Genomic DNA, 17,751 nt, shown 5'->3' with positions numbered 1-17,751 from the left:
TGAAACTTAGCGAGGTTTTCAATATAACTACAGAGGAAAGCAATTCAGCCAATTAAATGATTCTTCATAGTCAGAATAATTATTTTCTAAAACTTAAGCAAAATATGTGTATATGTGCATACCTTCTAATTTAGCAGTAGAAGCACCCTGAAAATTACTAGAGCAGCCCTCAGAGTCAAGGGTACTTTCAGCTTCAATTTTCATACGCTCATATTCCCTCATCCAAGACAAAGCTTTATCTAAGTGAATCACTGTGTTCCCTATATTTAGAATAAAAACATTTTTTAATCTATATAAAAAGTTTTCAATTGATAGACAAGTAAACAATTATAAAAATTAATTCAAGGCCACAAGTTTTGAAATCTACGTATAACTGTAGTTGAGTTATAATACCTTATTACACACTGTGATCAACTCAAAGTGTTTCCCAAGAGGCTTATTTATCTATATTTTGTTTTAGAAAATAGGATTACACACTAAAAATGAAATAACAGTGTACTACTAAAGCGTGGAGAATTGCAGGCATTTTGGGAGGGAAGGAGTAACACAACACTAAATCACATCATTCTTACCAAGGTCATCAGTGGCAAAGGGTTCAAAATTTGAAGATGTAGACATAGTACTCCCATTGTCTGCATCATTTTGTTCACAATCTTGACATGCTTCTGTAGGAAAGTTCTTGCCAAAAGTTTCCTAAAAAACACCAAACAACTGAATACAAAGAAAGAATGCACCATACTCTCACAGATTTTTCAACAAGCCAGCAATTCTTTTCAGCCACATGCTGTGGTATCAAGACATGTCACCAGGTGGTCTGACTAGAGAAGAACCTTGCTTTCAGGATATATATCTATCAGGTGATTCTACTATATCTCTTTCAAAGACTTAACTATAAAACTCTTAAGAAACTGTAAGAAGGCATCAGTGATTTCTTAAATTAAAAAAAGCAAAAATTGTTGGAGAATCTTGTGATAAGTACTTGCCCTGATCCTACTCAGAAAAGGATTTGGGCTCTTTCCAAATATCAGTTCACACTTTCCATCCCTCTCCATGTTCCATTCATTCCTGACACAACATTCATTTGCAGCATCAAGAATCCTACCATATTTTATCACTTTTGCATAAAGATTCTCTTGCAACTATTTGTTTAGAAAAGTCCATACTAATTTCAGCAAAATTTAATCACTAGTACGAATATTTCAGTAGACAAGCATGAGTGTAAACTGAAATACAGAAAAAGCTGCCAGTAAACCAGCTTCTGATTGGAAAACTTACATCATCTGTAGAGGCAAGGCTTTCACTGGGAGTGAGTTCAGAATTTGATGCCATCCATGTTGCAGAATTCAGTGATTTTGCACACTTCCCTTTTTCATTGTTCTCTGATAAATGTCTGGTTACTATATCCTGGAAAAGGTAATAAATCTATGCTGTAAAAAGGGATCTAAGGTTTGTTTGATTCATACACAAGATCAACAATTTTGTGTATACCTGTAAAGCATACAGAGCCCTTTGCCTCAGATAATCTGTATTTAGCAGCTGAAGCTCATGGAAAAGTTCAATAAGAAAGTGGGGACGAGACTCATTTTGTGAAATAAGAGTTGCCACTTCAGAATAAATTGTGTCTCGCAAAGCTTCAAACATAGAAAGATCACTACCAGTTTCTGCAGAAAAAGAAAGGAACTTGTTAAGTCTGTGACAGGCATCCATTTGAAAGACAACTGCCTATCAGGTATGCAAGTTACAGGTACACAAATTATATCTCAATCATTGTAGATTCCATTATATAGCTGCTTTCGTAAAGCTTACTCATGTCCTGAAGAGCAAATATTTAAACATTCTGAAATTATGCAATCTTTTATGTACAAAATATAATATAAGACATTCATAGGAAAAATTTTCTTTATACTTCTCAACAGTACCTTTAGAAAGTACTCTTTATAAAAGAGAATACTGCACACATCACAATGTTGCTTTCAGAATAGGTATTCAACACTGAAAATCGAGTTTTAAGATATTTCACACAAGATAACCAAAAGTCTCAAGTTTATACAAGTAGTCCACGCTTTTGCGACACAGCATTGAGAAAGCTTAAGACTGAATTCAAGAAAGCCACTCCTTCCCACACAAGCATAAATGCTACATTCTCACACGTATCTAGTATCACTCCTGAGTTCACATAAAACCTCCTACCCTTAAGCCCTATTACACAGGTATCAGAAGACAATGTATTCCTTATCTCTCCCATTCCTTTGAAAATTAAGGATTATCCTTGCATCACAACAATTATTACATACATAATTTTGAAAGTGCTGAATGGAAGCAAAGTTAAATTTGGAAAACTCAACTTAGTTTAACAGATGTGTATTTGTTAGTATTCAAGTTAATGAAGTTATTAGCAACACAGCAAACATTACTGTGCAATATGATTACCTACAAATAGTTTACCAGTATTTTTAAGCAAAGGCAAGATTTTCCACCTTTGATAGAAGTCACCATAAATTGCTTCCCTCCCCCACTAATAAAACATAATAGCAGCTTTTAAACATACTAAAAATGCCTACTAAAATTAGCTTTTTGTTGTACTATCTACCTACATATTTTCTATTTGTAATTGTTACTATCAACAAAGCGGTAAACGCGTTGTCCACAATGTAATTCAAAGTAGTAGTTTGTAACAGTGCATTTCATGCAAATTACAAGTAACTTCTCGTCTCGTTTATAGGGAAGGTGCCGCAATAGCACTAATCTTGAACATCTGCTAAACGGTGAGTTATAGGACCAAAGCAAAGAGAAGAAAAAAAAAAAGTAATAGGATATTGTTGAAGCTAAGCAGTGAATGCATTACCTGGCACTTCAATGCATGCATTTCTGTTAGACTGCTGCAGAATTCTCCTAGCATGCGCTGTAGGAAAGTGGGGATAGACAGTGATAAACACAAAAATGCGCACCAGAAATAAAGACAGGGTCTATACAAAATAGCAGAAGGAAGACTGCTTAGTTATCCAAACCACATCAGAGCTGCTTATTGTGAGCACTTGACCAGTAAGAGCTATTACACATACTAATAAACAGCTCTTAGTGTGGACACAGCTATGCTGGCAAAGCTGGATATTGTTCTGTGACGACTAAAATTTCTACATCTTTCAAACGAAACAAACACACTGGCAGAACCTAAAAAGACACAGGAGAGTATTTTTATGATCTAGATATAAGAAAAGCAGATGGCAAAAATGTAAGGGTTTATGTGATGTTACATGGTTGAATTTGAATTATATTTGATGGAGCTCATTTAAGCATGAGTAGAAAAAAAGACATGTATGCAGTACAGGATGTAGTTTAAACACTCAACAAAGTTTCATCAGTTGTGCAGTTACCTTCCATAAAATCACCAACAACTGGGCAAGATTGGTTACATTTTTGCTTGTCTTACAGTAACTGTTTCTAAATTACTTTTATCAAGTACTTAATCTACAGAAAACACACAAAAGCAATCAGTATCAAACTTTTTACTCACTTCTGTGTTTGAAGCATCCTTAGAAATTGAAATGGAAAATCCACATGCTAAATATACAGTACTGTTTTCTTGTCAAAATAACACCACTTATTAAATAACACTAGCAACTAAGTATGGAGATATTAAATAACACTAGCAACTAAGTGTGGAAGTCCTTTACTCAGAGTTCAGAAAACAATTAGACATTTAGAAAAGAGTACCTGAAGACATTTCTGTAGATCTACTGTATTTAATTATTTTTTCCAGCTGTTCCCGATTCCTTTTGCTGAACACCTTTGCATGAACCACCTCATCAGACTGCCTGCTTTTAGTGCTCTTGCAGGGTTCACACACACTAGAAGCACTTGCACTTTCATAACCTAATGGGAGGAAAAGGAAAAAATAAAAAAAAAGGCTTATAAATGTTTTGTTACTCTTAAAAATTTGTTCATGGGCATTCTTAAAAATGCAAAATACCATTGATGTTTCCTAGCCAAAAATTTTCCTCTGTACACTGAAGACATACAGTAGTACTAAATGCTTAGTGACTGCAACAATACAACTATACATCTTGTACTGTCCTCCTGTTCTCATTCAGTATTTTACTGAAGCATATCTTTCAGCAAATCATTCAGTTTGAACATGAAGACAATGAAGATGTAACCAGTTCCTGGTTACTCCAGATCTTCATGTATCTGCATCCACGATCCTTTCACAATCGTGATATTCTAATCAGGTATGCTTTCTATTTACTGAAATACTAAAAAACCTTGTGTAGTTACATTATGTAAGATGAACTCATATTTCAGTAACTTATTTTCATCATTATAGGTACTATTTATGGAGAGCAAACTTTCTGGGATGTAATGATTACAATCCAAGCTAAGTTTGCAACAGTATTTAAGATTACTTTACAACCTACCAGTATTTTTAATTCTGCCTTTTAGCTGAGAAGAACTCTTCCTCTTATTCTTTGATTTGGGCGTTTTATCTTTTGATGCCAAGCTTGCTTGTGCTGATGCTTTTCTAGACCTAAATGTTTTTGTCACAGTCGTTGGGTCTACTGGATCAGGCATGCTACTAAAACTCTCCAAAGACTCTTCATCAAACTCTCTTCTCTGGCTCATATCAGACTGATTTTTGTGACCAGAAGCAACATTTTGTACTGAAACTGCAAAACCTGCTCTCAGCTGAAACTGATCATCTTTTTTCATTTCCTGGCTATCATTAAACCAAGTTGATCTTTTTTCCATTTCCTCTTCAGGTTGTCTATGACTCCTTCTGTCAGAAAGAAAAAGAAGGACAGACAGAGCTCAATATATCATAACCTAGTCTCTCCGATAGAAACAGCATGTATTACCAGGTAAACAGTTTATCCATAATGCAAGTTATCTGCCCTTGTTAATTAGGCACCAACTGAACATTGGAAAAAAAAAATCTAGAGAACCCTTTGAAGTGGAAAATTATAGAAATTCACAACTATCACTTATTTCAACCTGAATATACTTATGCAGCTATTGCTGTGCTCAAATAGTACTATAGGACAAAATATTTCTTAAAAACTTTAAAAAAAGTAGCAGGAAAAAACAGGCATTCACTGACATTATATTCTCTAGCTATTCAAAGTGCTCAATTTCAAAAACACCCATGGAAACAAAATCTTTCTGTACTTCCATAAAACATCACAAAACCACTCCAACACAATATTTGATTTTAAAGCAGTCATGAAGTGATACACTAATTAATATATAGAAAAGCAGAACACTACTTAAAAAAAGAGAAAAATTAAACTGGAAGCTGCAAAAGTAAAGTTCGTATTTTAATTCTATTACAATAAATTCCCTCAACAAATGATGAATTCCCACAAGCCTCAGAAGAGGGAGAAGAAAGGGAGGAGAAATTATTAAAGGAGAACTGCACTTTGACATTAAATACCTTTGGTTTTCTGTTCCATTAGAAGAACTGCTTTCAAAAGGTTTGGGGAATGCCATATACTCAGTTTTACCAGAAGCATTATTATCTAGAGGATGTTGTTGCTCCTGCTGATCACTGCTGTGTGGGGAAATATTGTGTACAAAATCTCCAAAACCAGAAGGGAACACTGGATTATAATTAATACCTACAAAGTAAACAAGAGAGTCAGAAGATCCTACCGCATTTATTTGTTATAAAAGTCCAATTTGAGACATACTGTGTGGAAACATAAAATTATGAAGAAAAACACAGTGGGGAAGTAAGCAAGAACTGTTTTCATCCTGAAAGCTCCAGAACAATCAGAATTTATCTTAAATGCAGGTTTCGAACACTACTGAATACTACAATCCCATCAGTGGAGATAAAGGTCCTTCAAGAAACCTGAGTAATGAGCTCCTATAAGTGAAAGTAAAAATAAGAGTTCCAAAAAAAGTCAAAGTTCTGTCTGCCTGAATACTTCAAACACTGTCAAATTTATAAGAAAAGTCCAATGGTTCAAGTATTTATAGGGCCAAAAAAGTTACAGATTCAAAATACTTAAATTTTAACCTCAAAATCCTTATGGTATTGGCAAACTGAACACAGCTATTCTTCTGTGCAAGTTCCATATAATTTAACATATGTTCTCAAAGTAGAAAATAGACTTTAGAATCTGCAATCTACAGTCTAGGTCTATGCCTATTTCCTGCTTTCTTGAAAAGACTGAAATACATGAAGACAGTTTTGGCAACTTTGGATTATACAGTAAAATACCTACTTTTTTTTCTATTTCAAATTCAACAGTAAAAGTAGATTTGATAAAGATATTAGGAATACTGTATCCAAGTCAACAGTTACTTTGCAGCTCTGATGGGAACAAAAATTAGTTCACACATTCCATTTACAGGTATATAGAACAAAAATGAGTGTTGGAAGTTCTAAGAAAAACAGAAATAATTACCAGGTGCCACTTTGAAATCAGAGGGTTCACTTAGTCAGAACACTTTTAAATGACTGCTGAAGGTATGTAAATGCTTCAAACATTTGAAACCTTAAGTTTATGGAGTTGGTATTTTCAATTGTAAACAAATTCATATTGAAAAGGTCTTGCTTTTCACACTGAATTAAAAACATACAATTCTTCAGGAATAAATGTTAAATTTCTGCTTAAGATCATCTCAATATAAAGGAAAATTTACCGAGTTTCAGCAAGTTCACACTAAGATTTCAATTAAATGAGGGAATGGAAGTTTTTGAAATTCATATTACTTTTCAACCCTATAGTAATACCCACCTGGAGCAAAGGAGGAAAAATTAGTAAATCCTGGAACATTGATGAGGTTCACAGGTTGGGGAGGAAAGCTGAATGGACAGAAAACAGGAGATGGAGGCGGTGGTGCACTACTGCCTCTCTCCTTTCTTGATGGCTTCTCTTGACACTGTTGTTCTTGCTGGCGCATAAGATCATTTAACATTTGTTTCAGCCTTGAAAACAAGAAAAAGCAACGACTTGGGAAAAAAAGAAGAATGCTAAGGAAACGCTGTCAATTTACAGTGAAGTAATTTGAGCTTCCTATTATTTCACCTGCACCATGTAATGTATGTACAGAACTGCTCCATTCAGCTAATAAAAAAAACTTCAAGAAAAAAATAACTTCTCTTTAAGCTCAAGTGACAGACAGGCACAGGATTAAAACCAACTGCTCTGTAGGAGTGGTCATGTTTACAGGTTAAACATCGTTGCAAGAACAACAAAAAACTGACTACATTCTAAAGAAATAAGCAAGTTGAAAAGGAAATTTCAATAGAAACAATCAAATATACAAAATATTTGCAGAACCAAAGTTAATATTACTTTAAAAAACTGTATGAGAGGACAGTTTTATACCACTTACCAAATACAAAGCAGAGATATAGAGCTTGAACTTCCATGCAACAACTAAAATGACTATTACAACTTTTTTCAAAAAAGATCATTTGTTCAGAAGGCAAAAACAGGACATCCAAATGAAACGTAAGAAGCATAAATTCCAACTGACAACACCAAGAAAGGACAAAAAGCTGTTTTGCTTTCTATTACCATTAGAATCCAGAATCTTGCCAGGTAGTCCAGCAAAAACTACAGACACAACGTGTATTCAAGGAAAGCAAGTCTAAATCAAAAAAGCCAAATAAAGCTATCATAAAAAGATTTTTGGAAAAGCTGCCAACTTTCGGTTCTCTTGAAGGAGGATTACTCAAAAAGAACCTGTTCAAAGGTGTTAAACCAGTTTTGAAAAAAAAACCAACAACCAGAAATGTTGCCCACAATTTCAAAGGCTTGAAATCAACTTAAAAGTTCCAAAGTCTCATATTTAATCATTATTTGTAATCTTTTATTCACATAACCATGTTCTCTGTTACTGAAGCATTTCAAAATCCATAGTTAAGCACTAATACAGTCAACAAACCTTTGGACATTACTCTGCTGCCAAGTCAGTTGAGTGTAACACTGGTTTAATTGATGCATAATAAGATGTACTTGTGAAGATGCAACATTATTTGGCATCATACTGTATGGGCCTGTAAGCAATGTCTGTAGAAGGCAAGAGAGGGTCTGTGGAAAGAAAATACATAACAGTGACCAAAGTACCAAAACCAGAAGTCACTGCTAGGAAAGATTTAGGGGAAAAAAAAAAAGACAAAGTAAGAACAGCAAATTAACTGCTCTTCATATCTACCTGCTGATCCTGCATCAAAGTTTGACAAATGCTGACACTAAATTCATGCTGTTTCTTCAACTGATTGATCTGCTCTTGCCATTGTTCCTTTTCTTCCACATAAGAAAGTTCAGATATCCACCGAAGGTTCTCCTGACGCCGCATACTTATGTTTTGGTGTTGCCTGGCCTTAGACACTGGACGGTAATTCCCATCTGCTGAAAGAGGACGGCAGTTTTTCCACCTGGGTTGGGACAAAAATGAAGAATGAGGAAAAAATTCCAACATTTCAAACAACTTCTAATGATACGTCCATTATTCAAATTATTTTCAGTTGTAGGTCAACAAGTCACCTGGCACAAGCCATTTGAGTGTGACAGCTAATCAGCCCTGCCATTTTGTCAATCCCACATTACCCTAAACAAACAGAAAATAAGATCTCCCCAACTGACTATAGCTGTCAAAAACAAAAAACGCTTATGATGTTTCTGGATTTTTTTTTAGTATTGTCCCTTACTACTGTATAATATGAATTCAGGTAAGAACAGAAGTCACTAACATAGCACATTAACAAGTCCAGTCCCTGACTAGAAGGCCACTATCTACTGAAATTATTTTGGTATCAAAACCAGAGAGAATATCTGAAGATATTTAGATTACTTTTAACATGGCATTTTCATTTAGCCACACAAAACTTATTAAGGAAGTCAATCAGGTAAACAAGAGTTAAAAATATTCACAAGACTTGAAAAACAGTTTCCAAAGTTACAAAAGCCAACAATTTAAAAGGAAAAATTTCAGAGCTAGTTTAATTCTCTGAACTACTATTTACAAAGAGACTGATCTATATGAGAGTAAAAATTTCAGATCAATTATCTTCTAAGCTGATTAAAAATACACAGGAACATCAGGAGCCTCTGCCACACAACTGGAGAGCTCAATGGCAGACATTTAATAAGACTGAAAAGAGAAGAAATAACCAAATTAGTCATATGCATTGCAGCTACAAAGACAGACAAGAAAATGCCACTACTCACACCTCCCTAGCATGCAGAAAGAAGTTCCCCCTTCCTGTGTAAGGATGCCTTGTAGTTAATGCTTCTTTTACCCCCTTCCAAGTATACTGACAAACATAAGATCAACAAGTATTGCTACAAACCTATCCTTGTTTTCTTTAACAAAATAGGCATTTTCTGGTATGTTGTTATTGGGATAAATAGAGAAGCTGTCATTCAAACTTGATGCATCTTCTTCCTCTTCTTCTGCCTGACCAACTCCATCAGAGACATAACCGTCTTCATCTCCATTCTCTTCCTCTAGTGCACACTGGGTAGAACCTCCCCAGGTAGCCATTGTCCTAGTGAACATTGCAGAGGCAAGGGGAGAACAAGGATGTTTGGAAAGGAGTATTTTTTTTTTAAGTTTATGACACATTATTAAAACAATCTGTTGACAATTATACGTCTGTCTATCTGCATTTAATCAAGCTGCACCAAAATGCATTAAAACATTATCTTACCAACGCAAAATTAAACTTGTATTCTTCTAATACTGGGACAGTTAAATGAAATTACTTACTGTCTTAGAAAAATACTACTTTATTATAAATGGAACAGAGATGAAGAACAATTATTCTGATCATTTGGCATTTTCCATTCATTTTTTTCTTAGGTAACTTTTACCCACTTACAGAACAGGAGAGATTAAATATGCTGGAAAACCCTGCAAAACTGGCAAGTTGCCAACTAACAGTCACTTTCAGAAGTCAAGAAATTAATTTACTGCTCTGCTATATCATCATATTCAGTGTTCAGATGAACACAGGAAATAGCCCCAACATTGACATCTCACTAAACAGAAACACTCACTGCTTAACACAGAGTGACTTTTGCTCTTACTTTTCTGTCTTATTCTGCTGTGGAGTACACTGAGCTTCTGATCCTTCACTTTTAACAGATGCAGCTACAGTAGATATTGTTTCTGCGAGCTCTCTCCTCCTCTGATCTTCAGCCATTAAAGCTTCAAGTTGCTTTCTTCTCTGTCGCAGTTCTTCTCTTAAAATCTCATGTCTTCTCATCTCAGACCATAACTTTTTGAAGTAAAATGGAAGAATTAGAGTATAATGGTACCATAATTTTCAGAAAGACTATGTAATATCCAGATCATTATTTAAGACAATTTTGGAGGAAAAAGGGAAGCAAGATGCATTGAAGATAAACTAGGTTTCAAATACTTCCATCATTTTCTTTATGGATGACTTGTCTATGGTATACCCTATCAAACATTCACAGTAAAAATTCTAAATTCATTCAGCTTACACATTAATAGCTGGCAATAACCACTCTATTTAGGGAAAAATGTCTTGCCAGTTCAGGTCAGGATTTCCCTCTTTCCACAAACAAAACAAAGAAGTTATAAAAGTTTTGTTAAAATGGCTACTACTCCACTCCCCACACCAAGTACTTAAAAACATGTCCAAGTCACCTGGAACTTTTTTAAGTCACAGATTATCAAGTATGAAATACCTCATTGCCTACTGTTACAGACTGATCACATAAAGGCTTGCCAGCTGTGTTAAACTCATTCATGGCTGGAGTCAGTGTCGCTTGTGAAGTCTGTCTATTTGCTGGGCACTTACTCAGGCCAGCTGACAACTAGAAGAGAAAGCAAAATGGCAAAATAGAGCATAATAGCTTTCTAAAACTTACCTGTGGCTAAAATAAAACACAGTTGAGGTAAGAAAAATCAGTATTCCGGGAAAAGGGAGGGATTTTTGAATCAAGTCTAAACACTTATCTCAGAACTTAGCTAGGAATCAAAACAACTTAATTTACGTGATATTATATAATGCTCTAGTTGCACAGGTATTGATAATTTACTGCTCACTTCAGAGAAAGAAATTAATCTTCAAGGAGCATGAAAAACAGTACAGCACTGTGCAGTTAAATTTAAATGCAAGAAAGTGTTGATCATGCTTACTGTTCTGAAATCACAGCAAATGATTACTAAGAGAAGCGAAGCAGCAGTGACTGGCAGGTATGGACAGGCAAATAAAATAGGTTCTCTATCTTTGAAGACTACATCAAGGCTTTTGAGGACAAACTACAGTGAAACTAAGAGCTTGATATAGCAATCACTGAGTAAGAACAGTGAATGACTTAAGCAGAACTCTTCTCTGGGTTTAAAAGTCCACCTGCTTACAGTATACAAGTATTACCAATTTTAAGTTTTTTCAAATTTTTACAGAGAAAAATGACCTGTAAGATGTTTTATTTTTCGTTGCTCAACACCTTAGGAAAGCAAAGAAATACATGCTACTTACTTGAAGGTCAGGACAAGCTTTCTGTAACACTTGAATTTTTTCTTGAATTTCAATTAGTTTTCTTCTTTCTTCTTGTAACTGCTTAAGCTCCCGTTGCTGCTGCTGAAGTTTAGCTTCATAAAACTTCTCTCTGTATAAATAAGTTACCCACATGTTACTCAGCGAAAAATTGCCTAAAGCATGACTACCATCCTTTGACAAAAAGGTTTACCTTGCTTTTTCATTCAGTCGTACATCTTTTTTTAACTTGCTGGTACTAGGTCGGACATTGTTTGGTTGTTGCTTTGTCTCTTCCATCTCACCCAACAAGTCATCAATATTAGATGCATTTGCAATTGTTCCTTGAGCTTCTGAATCATCATCCTGAAATAATGTCAGAAAGGTAGCTGGACTATTTTCAAGTTGACACAAAATGTAACTAGTTTAAGAAGTTATCACCATGGCATCATGACTTTATGCTAAATTAATGAGAAAATTTAAAGCTATAAAGCTCACACTACTGAAACTTCCACTATAAATGCAAGATAATTTGTCTCATTCTGGATGCATAAATCATTTGCTTGTGACTCAGTGGACAGAAACACACATGCATATCAAGAAAGAAAGAGGGAGGCAAAGAGGAGCAGGAGACTAAGGTGAACAAATCTGCTTAATTACTGCAGTCATAAATTAAATATTACTATTAACAACTTAAAATAACAAAACTACTTCTGAAAATTAAATCTAAAATATTTTAGAGAAAGTCTTCCAGATGGTTCTCTACTCTGGTTTTTTTTTTTGTTATTTCTCTACTTTCAGTCCTCAAACTGAAAATATGAAAGCTGTAGCCACTGCTGCTTTTGTTTTCCAACATGATAGTTCTTAATACAGACTCTGTTGAACAGGAGAGATCACCATCAGTGACCAAGTATGTCACAGCTCACAGACCTACAGTACCTTTGCTGAGCACATACAGATAAAAAATCTTATAAACATGAAGGAAAGACTGAACACGTGCCATTAATTAGGTTATTAAGGAACCTGTTGTATCATCTCTAATTCCAGTTTATACCACTGTACAGTTAACATCTCTATGGTGATGATATAATTTCTCAGATACTGAGAAATTTTTGATAGGAGTAAAATCTTGAAATAACAAAATGGCATTTATACTGTTGCTATTGTAAAATGTGCATTCTAACTGAGATCGATTTTAAAATTCTCACATAAAGCTTTTACATTTCTGATACACCTACGTGTACTCAGTATGCAGACATTACACTAGATGGTGCTCAAATATGAGCATTCTGTAGAGATATTGTATCTGTGAAACTGTACTTTTATTTTTTAAAAATTAGCATGAGATATTCTAAATTAAAAACACTTCCAATTCATAATTGGCCCTCAAAACTCTAAAATAAACAAAAAATACTGCCCCCAGCCAAAACAACCCAACTCAAACATGTTGCAACATCCAAAGATTTTAATGAAAAACATTTTTCTTCACTGATTGAACAATGTCATAAAACCTACAGTTCAAAAACCTAAACCTGCTGAATATTCACTATCATCTTAAGAATGTAGATCAAAATTATTTTTTAAAATCTTAAGACTTCTTGTTTCATATTCTGTAATCCAGTGCTAAGGTTAAATATTAAGGCCATCCTTAGGTTAGCATCCCTCAAGAAAATTCCAAATTTGAACTTCAGAAGTACCACGCTTAAGTTCAGAAGAATTAAACAGTACCTCTTTTCCCCATCCTAAAACTAAGCATGTTAAATGTTGCATTAAGCAGAGTATTTTTCCCTATTAGAAGTTATACGTTACATGAAATAATGAATGCTACATTTTTGTGTATAAGTTTATATTTATAAAATACCTGCACCATAGCAGCAAGGTTTTGTAACCGTCTAAGTTTCTGTTTTGCAGCTATAAGCCTATTGATCTTCTGCTCAAACTCAGCATCTCCAGCAGCATCACCCAGGCTGCTTCTGTGACTAGACACGGAATCTTCACTAACTCTGTCTTCTTCCACTTCATCATCTTCACCTTGGGGTAGATCAAGGTCTTTGTCATTCTCCCTATTATGACAGTCTAGAAGCAGGGAGAGGAGGAAACAAAACAGTACCAAAGACACATTATTGAACCTCTGAAGCCCACTGAAACTACTGGATGTTAGAAAACTATCAGCTTAATGATTAGACTCTTGAACATTTTGCTCATCAAACAAAGTTCTCCCAGATTCTGTGCAGCCATCGACTTTATTTGCACTAAGATGTAAAATTAACAGAAGATTTTAGAACACACCTAGAGCAGAAGACATCTTTAGAGTCCTTATATTAGCAGCAGATCGGTTGTTTATTTCACAGTCTGTATTAAGGTGTCTTCCATCTCTGTTATTACTTCCACACTGTACATTTGAGTTGCTATTTATTTCACTCCAACTACTGATTCCTTGAGGGTTTCTAGGGTAAAATAAATTACTCATGTTAACTTTTTAAGAACTGATATGGATACAATTTTACTTCAGCCTTTTTTTACCTAGCTTTTATAGGAATGTGTCCTGACCATTAAAATAAAAAAACACAACCCCATATAAAATCAGTCCAGACATTTGGAATTTTTCAATATTCATCTCTCCAACAGATTATTTTTTAAAAAATAATTAGAAGCAGCTATAAATTATTGCCTGCTAGAACTACAACAACACAAGAGAGCTTCAGGTCCATGTCTGTATTATAAAAGCTTTATATGATTCATAGCTAAATGAGTATTCCTTTCTGCACAGTGAAGATCCTTGATGCACACAGTTGCCTTGTTAGACCATAGCTGTAAATACCTCTCTAAACTGAAGTTTGTTTTTACTCTAATTTCCTAGTCTAGGACTGTAACCTTCTAGTGGAATTCCATACAAATAATTCCATGCTTAAACCCAAAGGAATTACAGATTTTTGAAGTCTTTTATTGAAGTGATTTTCTAAATGTTAACTCTAATCTACAAAAATAAGCTACCCAGGACAAGATGATTATTAAACATCTGTGTAACACAGCTACTTCATTTTAAAAATTGGTAATTTAATGTAAGCACAGATTTAAGTTATTTCTGGTTGACTGAAATAATGTCCTGCAGGTTTCCTGAAGCAACAACTCAGCTACAAAGATTTAGGATGACAAAAAAATACAACGACCTAATATTTGTAACAGGCTGTGGATCCTCATGTTCTGAATCACTTTCTGATTCTTCTGTTTCTTCCTCCTCCTTAGTGTTTTCATTTACAGCATCTGTCATCATATCAGATGTTTGCTCATAGTAGTGAACTAACTCACGTAACTCGTTCAGCCTCTTACGAACCTCATTTAGCTTCCTGAGGGGAAAAAAAGAGAATATTTTATATCCTTTGTCGTATTAATTGAATCTACGTAGAGTTAAAAAGTGCACATACAATTTAAAGTTCTTAAAGTTTGCTGCCAGTTTCCTAGCTGTAATACCCTTCTGTCTGAAGCTCTAAACTCATTTGATTGTCATAGACCACTTAGTAAAGAGTTTGTAGTACTAAATTAAGTAGATTAAAATATGGAAATGGTAAAGTAACAAATTACTCAAAATCACTAATGCACATTATGAAAAGAAATTAAAGAACTTTTACTGAAGCTTTTCTGTTGGATTTAGATTGTCATCCTCTTCACTCTCATTTTGAGAAACGAGGGAATCAGGAGGATAGGGAGCAGATGCCAGGCTATTTGGTTCTCCATTGACAACAGTTACTATGCCTACAGGACCAGAAGCAGCTGAAGTTGTACTTCTTTGATCAATACTCCTTTGAGGAGAACCTGAAGCAGGAAAAACTACAGGAAAGAAATACAGTTCACATGAACAATTTGCTTAACTGAATTATATTAAAATAACTACAGAAAATATTACCAACATACAAAACAGCAGTTAATAACGTTTATTAGAAAGATTAAAGCTTTTTTTCTTAAGTTTCATGGCATGCAATGTCAATAGGCAGGGAGTAATAAGGTATCTGTTGCAAACAAGATTTCAGTTAGTCCCTTTTAGTTTTATCAAATGTCATAAGTGAAAGCTCTCATGCTGTGAATCTGCCCAAGGCATTCTTTTAAGGGTTTATTTAAAGCTGAATTGCTCTTTTTTTTTTTAAATTAACATTTCAAAGTTGATAAAAACAAAAACCCTAGCAATTTTTTCACCTCTACTAAGCTCTTTTGTCCATATGCTGTGGAACATAAACATGATGTTTGCTTCTCCCAGCTATACGAAATCATACCCAAGTACATTATATGCATTAAGGACGTGCAGAAAAATGGGGGTATAGTAGCGTAACTATTAAATCAGCACGTAGCCCTCCAGGTGCAGGCTTCCAGTGCTCCATTTCTTAATGTTAGCCACAACACACTGTGGTCACCCCTCAGAAGTTTCCAGCTACAGGATAAACCTCACCAGTACATATGCATTTCCAGAAACAGAAAGTGAGAGCAGCAAGCAGCCCCACATCAAGACACTAAGGAGAGGACAAAGCCATCTAAAGAACAGGTCCAAACCCTTGTCCATTCAGACAGTTAAGGTCCTCTGGAATGGCCTATGATTGAAGTCCTTGCGACTAGCACAGGAGAAAGCCTTTTGACAGTGGATAAGCAAACCCCATAATGCTGTAGAAGTACTAACATATGAAATGCTGAGTAAATAAATGCAGATGTACTGTGACAAAAATACAGAAAGTTCAAGTTCATATGGTAGTCTCCACAAGCCAGACGTGTTACAGACAAGCCTTGAAGAAAAAAACCCTATCATCACATCCTCACATTAGTCAACTCTGATGTTATAAACCAAAGTGCCAGTAGAGAAGACATTCACCATCAGTTGTAGAGTTCTTCATTAAGACAGAAACTTATACAGCATTAAAAAACATTTACATTAATATTACTCCAGCACAAGTTTATCACCTGCACTTCATTAACCAATTGCAAGCTGAAAGACCATGTTACAAATACGCACATTAAAAAGGTTGTATTCTTGAAAAAATACAATTCTGCCTATATTTACTTACAGGAGGAGTTATTTAGATGTTGGTCACGAAGAGTATGAAGTTCTCCCAATAGTTTGTCCATTTTTTGCTTTTTACCCTGCAACATTCGCATCTTGTTAAAAAGCTGTGCCTTCTCATCTGACTGGTGTTCAGACACCGAAGAGTTTCTGCTTTGTGAAATCTCTCTGGTAAGTGAAAGACTTTCTGCTTGCCTTCTATTATCTGGCACAGATTGTGTCTAAAAAGAGTAACTTCATTTTATTCAGAGTACTATGAAAAAAGGTAAATAAATTCTAAGAAACAAAAAGCCCTCTTATGGGCTTGCTGGACTCAACACCAGAATCGACACCAAAACAAAGACCATCATAAAGGGAAATATATTGAAAACACTTTAATGATATATCAGTTATATACTGAGTTAATAATTTTACTGCAATATAGAAAATACTTCTCTGGACTTTCACAGAAACCTGCGAGACAAAGCATAGCTCAGTCAGCTAATAACCCTTAAGAATACAAAGATGTTGATTTTTCAAGTTTGGGAGAACTCTGATTTCTTCACTAGCAAATGCAGAGAAACGAGCAAGACACATTTAACTGCACTATTAAAAAGGTTAACAAAAACTGATAATGGCAAAACTGATACAGTGCAGTCTAAGGACTGACCTGAGAATCATGAAGTTGGTTGTGAAAGCGCTGAATTAAGTCATTCAATTCTTCATTCAGTTCTGATGTAAGGCTTACTCCTGAAACACTGCCTGTAGTCTCTGTTACAACTGGGTATACAGAAAGAGGGGGAAATGTGAATACTTTTCCACAGCAATGAAATAAAGGCTTTTTGATGAAAATCTGTGGTTTAACATTAATATACTGAAGTCTAAAAATACAGCACATATCTTTAACGCTGTGTCCTTTCCAGCAGCTTTACTGTTGAAAGATTACCTCCATTACAGAAATACTAATGACAACTCAGAGCTGCTTTCTGAAGGACCGTAAAAAAGATTTGTTAAGCTTGTTCCATGTTTTGCTAAGAAGGTCAGAGCAAAATGAAATCAACCAAGCTTCTAGGGTTGATAGAAACATTTTGTTAGTAATAAAATTTAGAAATTATTTAGTATAGCTAAACTAAGAACAGTACATGAAGTTTCATTTCCTTAAAATAATAAATTAATAGACACCAAGCTTTCATATTGGTATAAGTTGTAATCTTTACAGCCGCAAACAGAGTCTTGGGGCTTGTCCTTCAAAAAGCTTTATGAG

The 17,751-nt window shown here is 34.8% G+C and overlaps 1 protein-coding gene across 24 annotated transcripts in view; it reads right to left on the bottom strand.

Annotated features, from left to right (window-relative positions):
- PCM1 (pericentriolar material 1) overlaps positions 1–17,751 on the bottom strand; it is a 41,253-nt gene that overhangs the window by 10,921 nt on the left and 12,581 nt on the right. For 8 of the 24 annotated variants that reach the window (XM_032685349.1, XM_032685348.1, XM_032685350.1 and 5 more), the window contains 22 exons: positions 17,158–17,267; positions 16,513–16,729; positions 15,094–15,292; positions 14,632–14,811; positions 13,754–13,911; positions 13,326–13,540; positions 11,679–11,830; positions 11,468–11,597; positions 10,671–10,799; positions 10,044–10,234; positions 9,305–9,502; positions 8,167–8,389; positions 7,897–8,042; positions 6,741–6,931; positions 5,429–5,612; positions 4,416–4,774; positions 3,715–3,873; positions 2,846–2,902; positions 1,489–1,661; positions 1,276–1,404; positions 573–693; positions 123–260 (listed from right to left, as the gene is read on the bottom strand). In XM_032685349.1, coding sequence (XP_032541240.1) covers positions 123–260; positions 573–693; positions 1,276–1,404; positions 1,489–1,661; positions 2,846–2,902; positions 3,715–3,873; positions 4,416–4,774; positions 5,429–5,612; positions 6,741–6,931; positions 7,897–8,042; positions 8,167–8,389; positions 9,305–9,502; positions 10,044–10,234; positions 10,671–10,799; positions 11,468–11,597; positions 11,679–11,830; positions 13,326–13,540; positions 13,754–13,911; positions 14,632–14,811; positions 15,094–15,292; positions 16,513–16,729; positions 17,158–17,267 — 3,759 coding nt within the window. Of the gene's footprint in view, positions 1–122; positions 261–572; positions 694–1,275; positions 1,405–1,488; positions 1,662–2,845; positions 2,903–3,714; positions 3,874–4,415; positions 4,775–5,428; positions 5,613–6,740; positions 6,932–7,896; positions 8,043–8,166; positions 8,390–9,304; positions 9,503–10,043; positions 10,235–10,670; positions 10,800–11,467; positions 11,598–11,678; positions 11,831–13,325; positions 13,541–13,753; positions 13,912–14,631; positions 14,812–15,089; positions 15,293–16,512; positions 16,730–17,157; positions 17,268–17,751 lie in introns of those variants that run through there. The other 16 variants (XM_032685351.1, XM_032685360.1, XM_032685363.1 and 13 more) reach the window with 9 other exon arrangements.

The sequence above is a fragment of the Chiroxiphia lanceolata genome, chromosome 4 (assembly GCF_009829145.1).
Source record: "Chiroxiphia lanceolata isolate bChiLan1 chromosome 4, bChiLan1.pri, whole genome shotgun sequence".
Classification (NCBI taxonomy): domain Eukaryota; kingdom Metazoa; phylum Chordata; class Aves; order Passeriformes; family Pipridae; genus Chiroxiphia; species Chiroxiphia lanceolata.
Note: the sequence above shows the minus strand (reverse complement) of the source record. Positions and strands in the feature narration are given on the sequence as shown.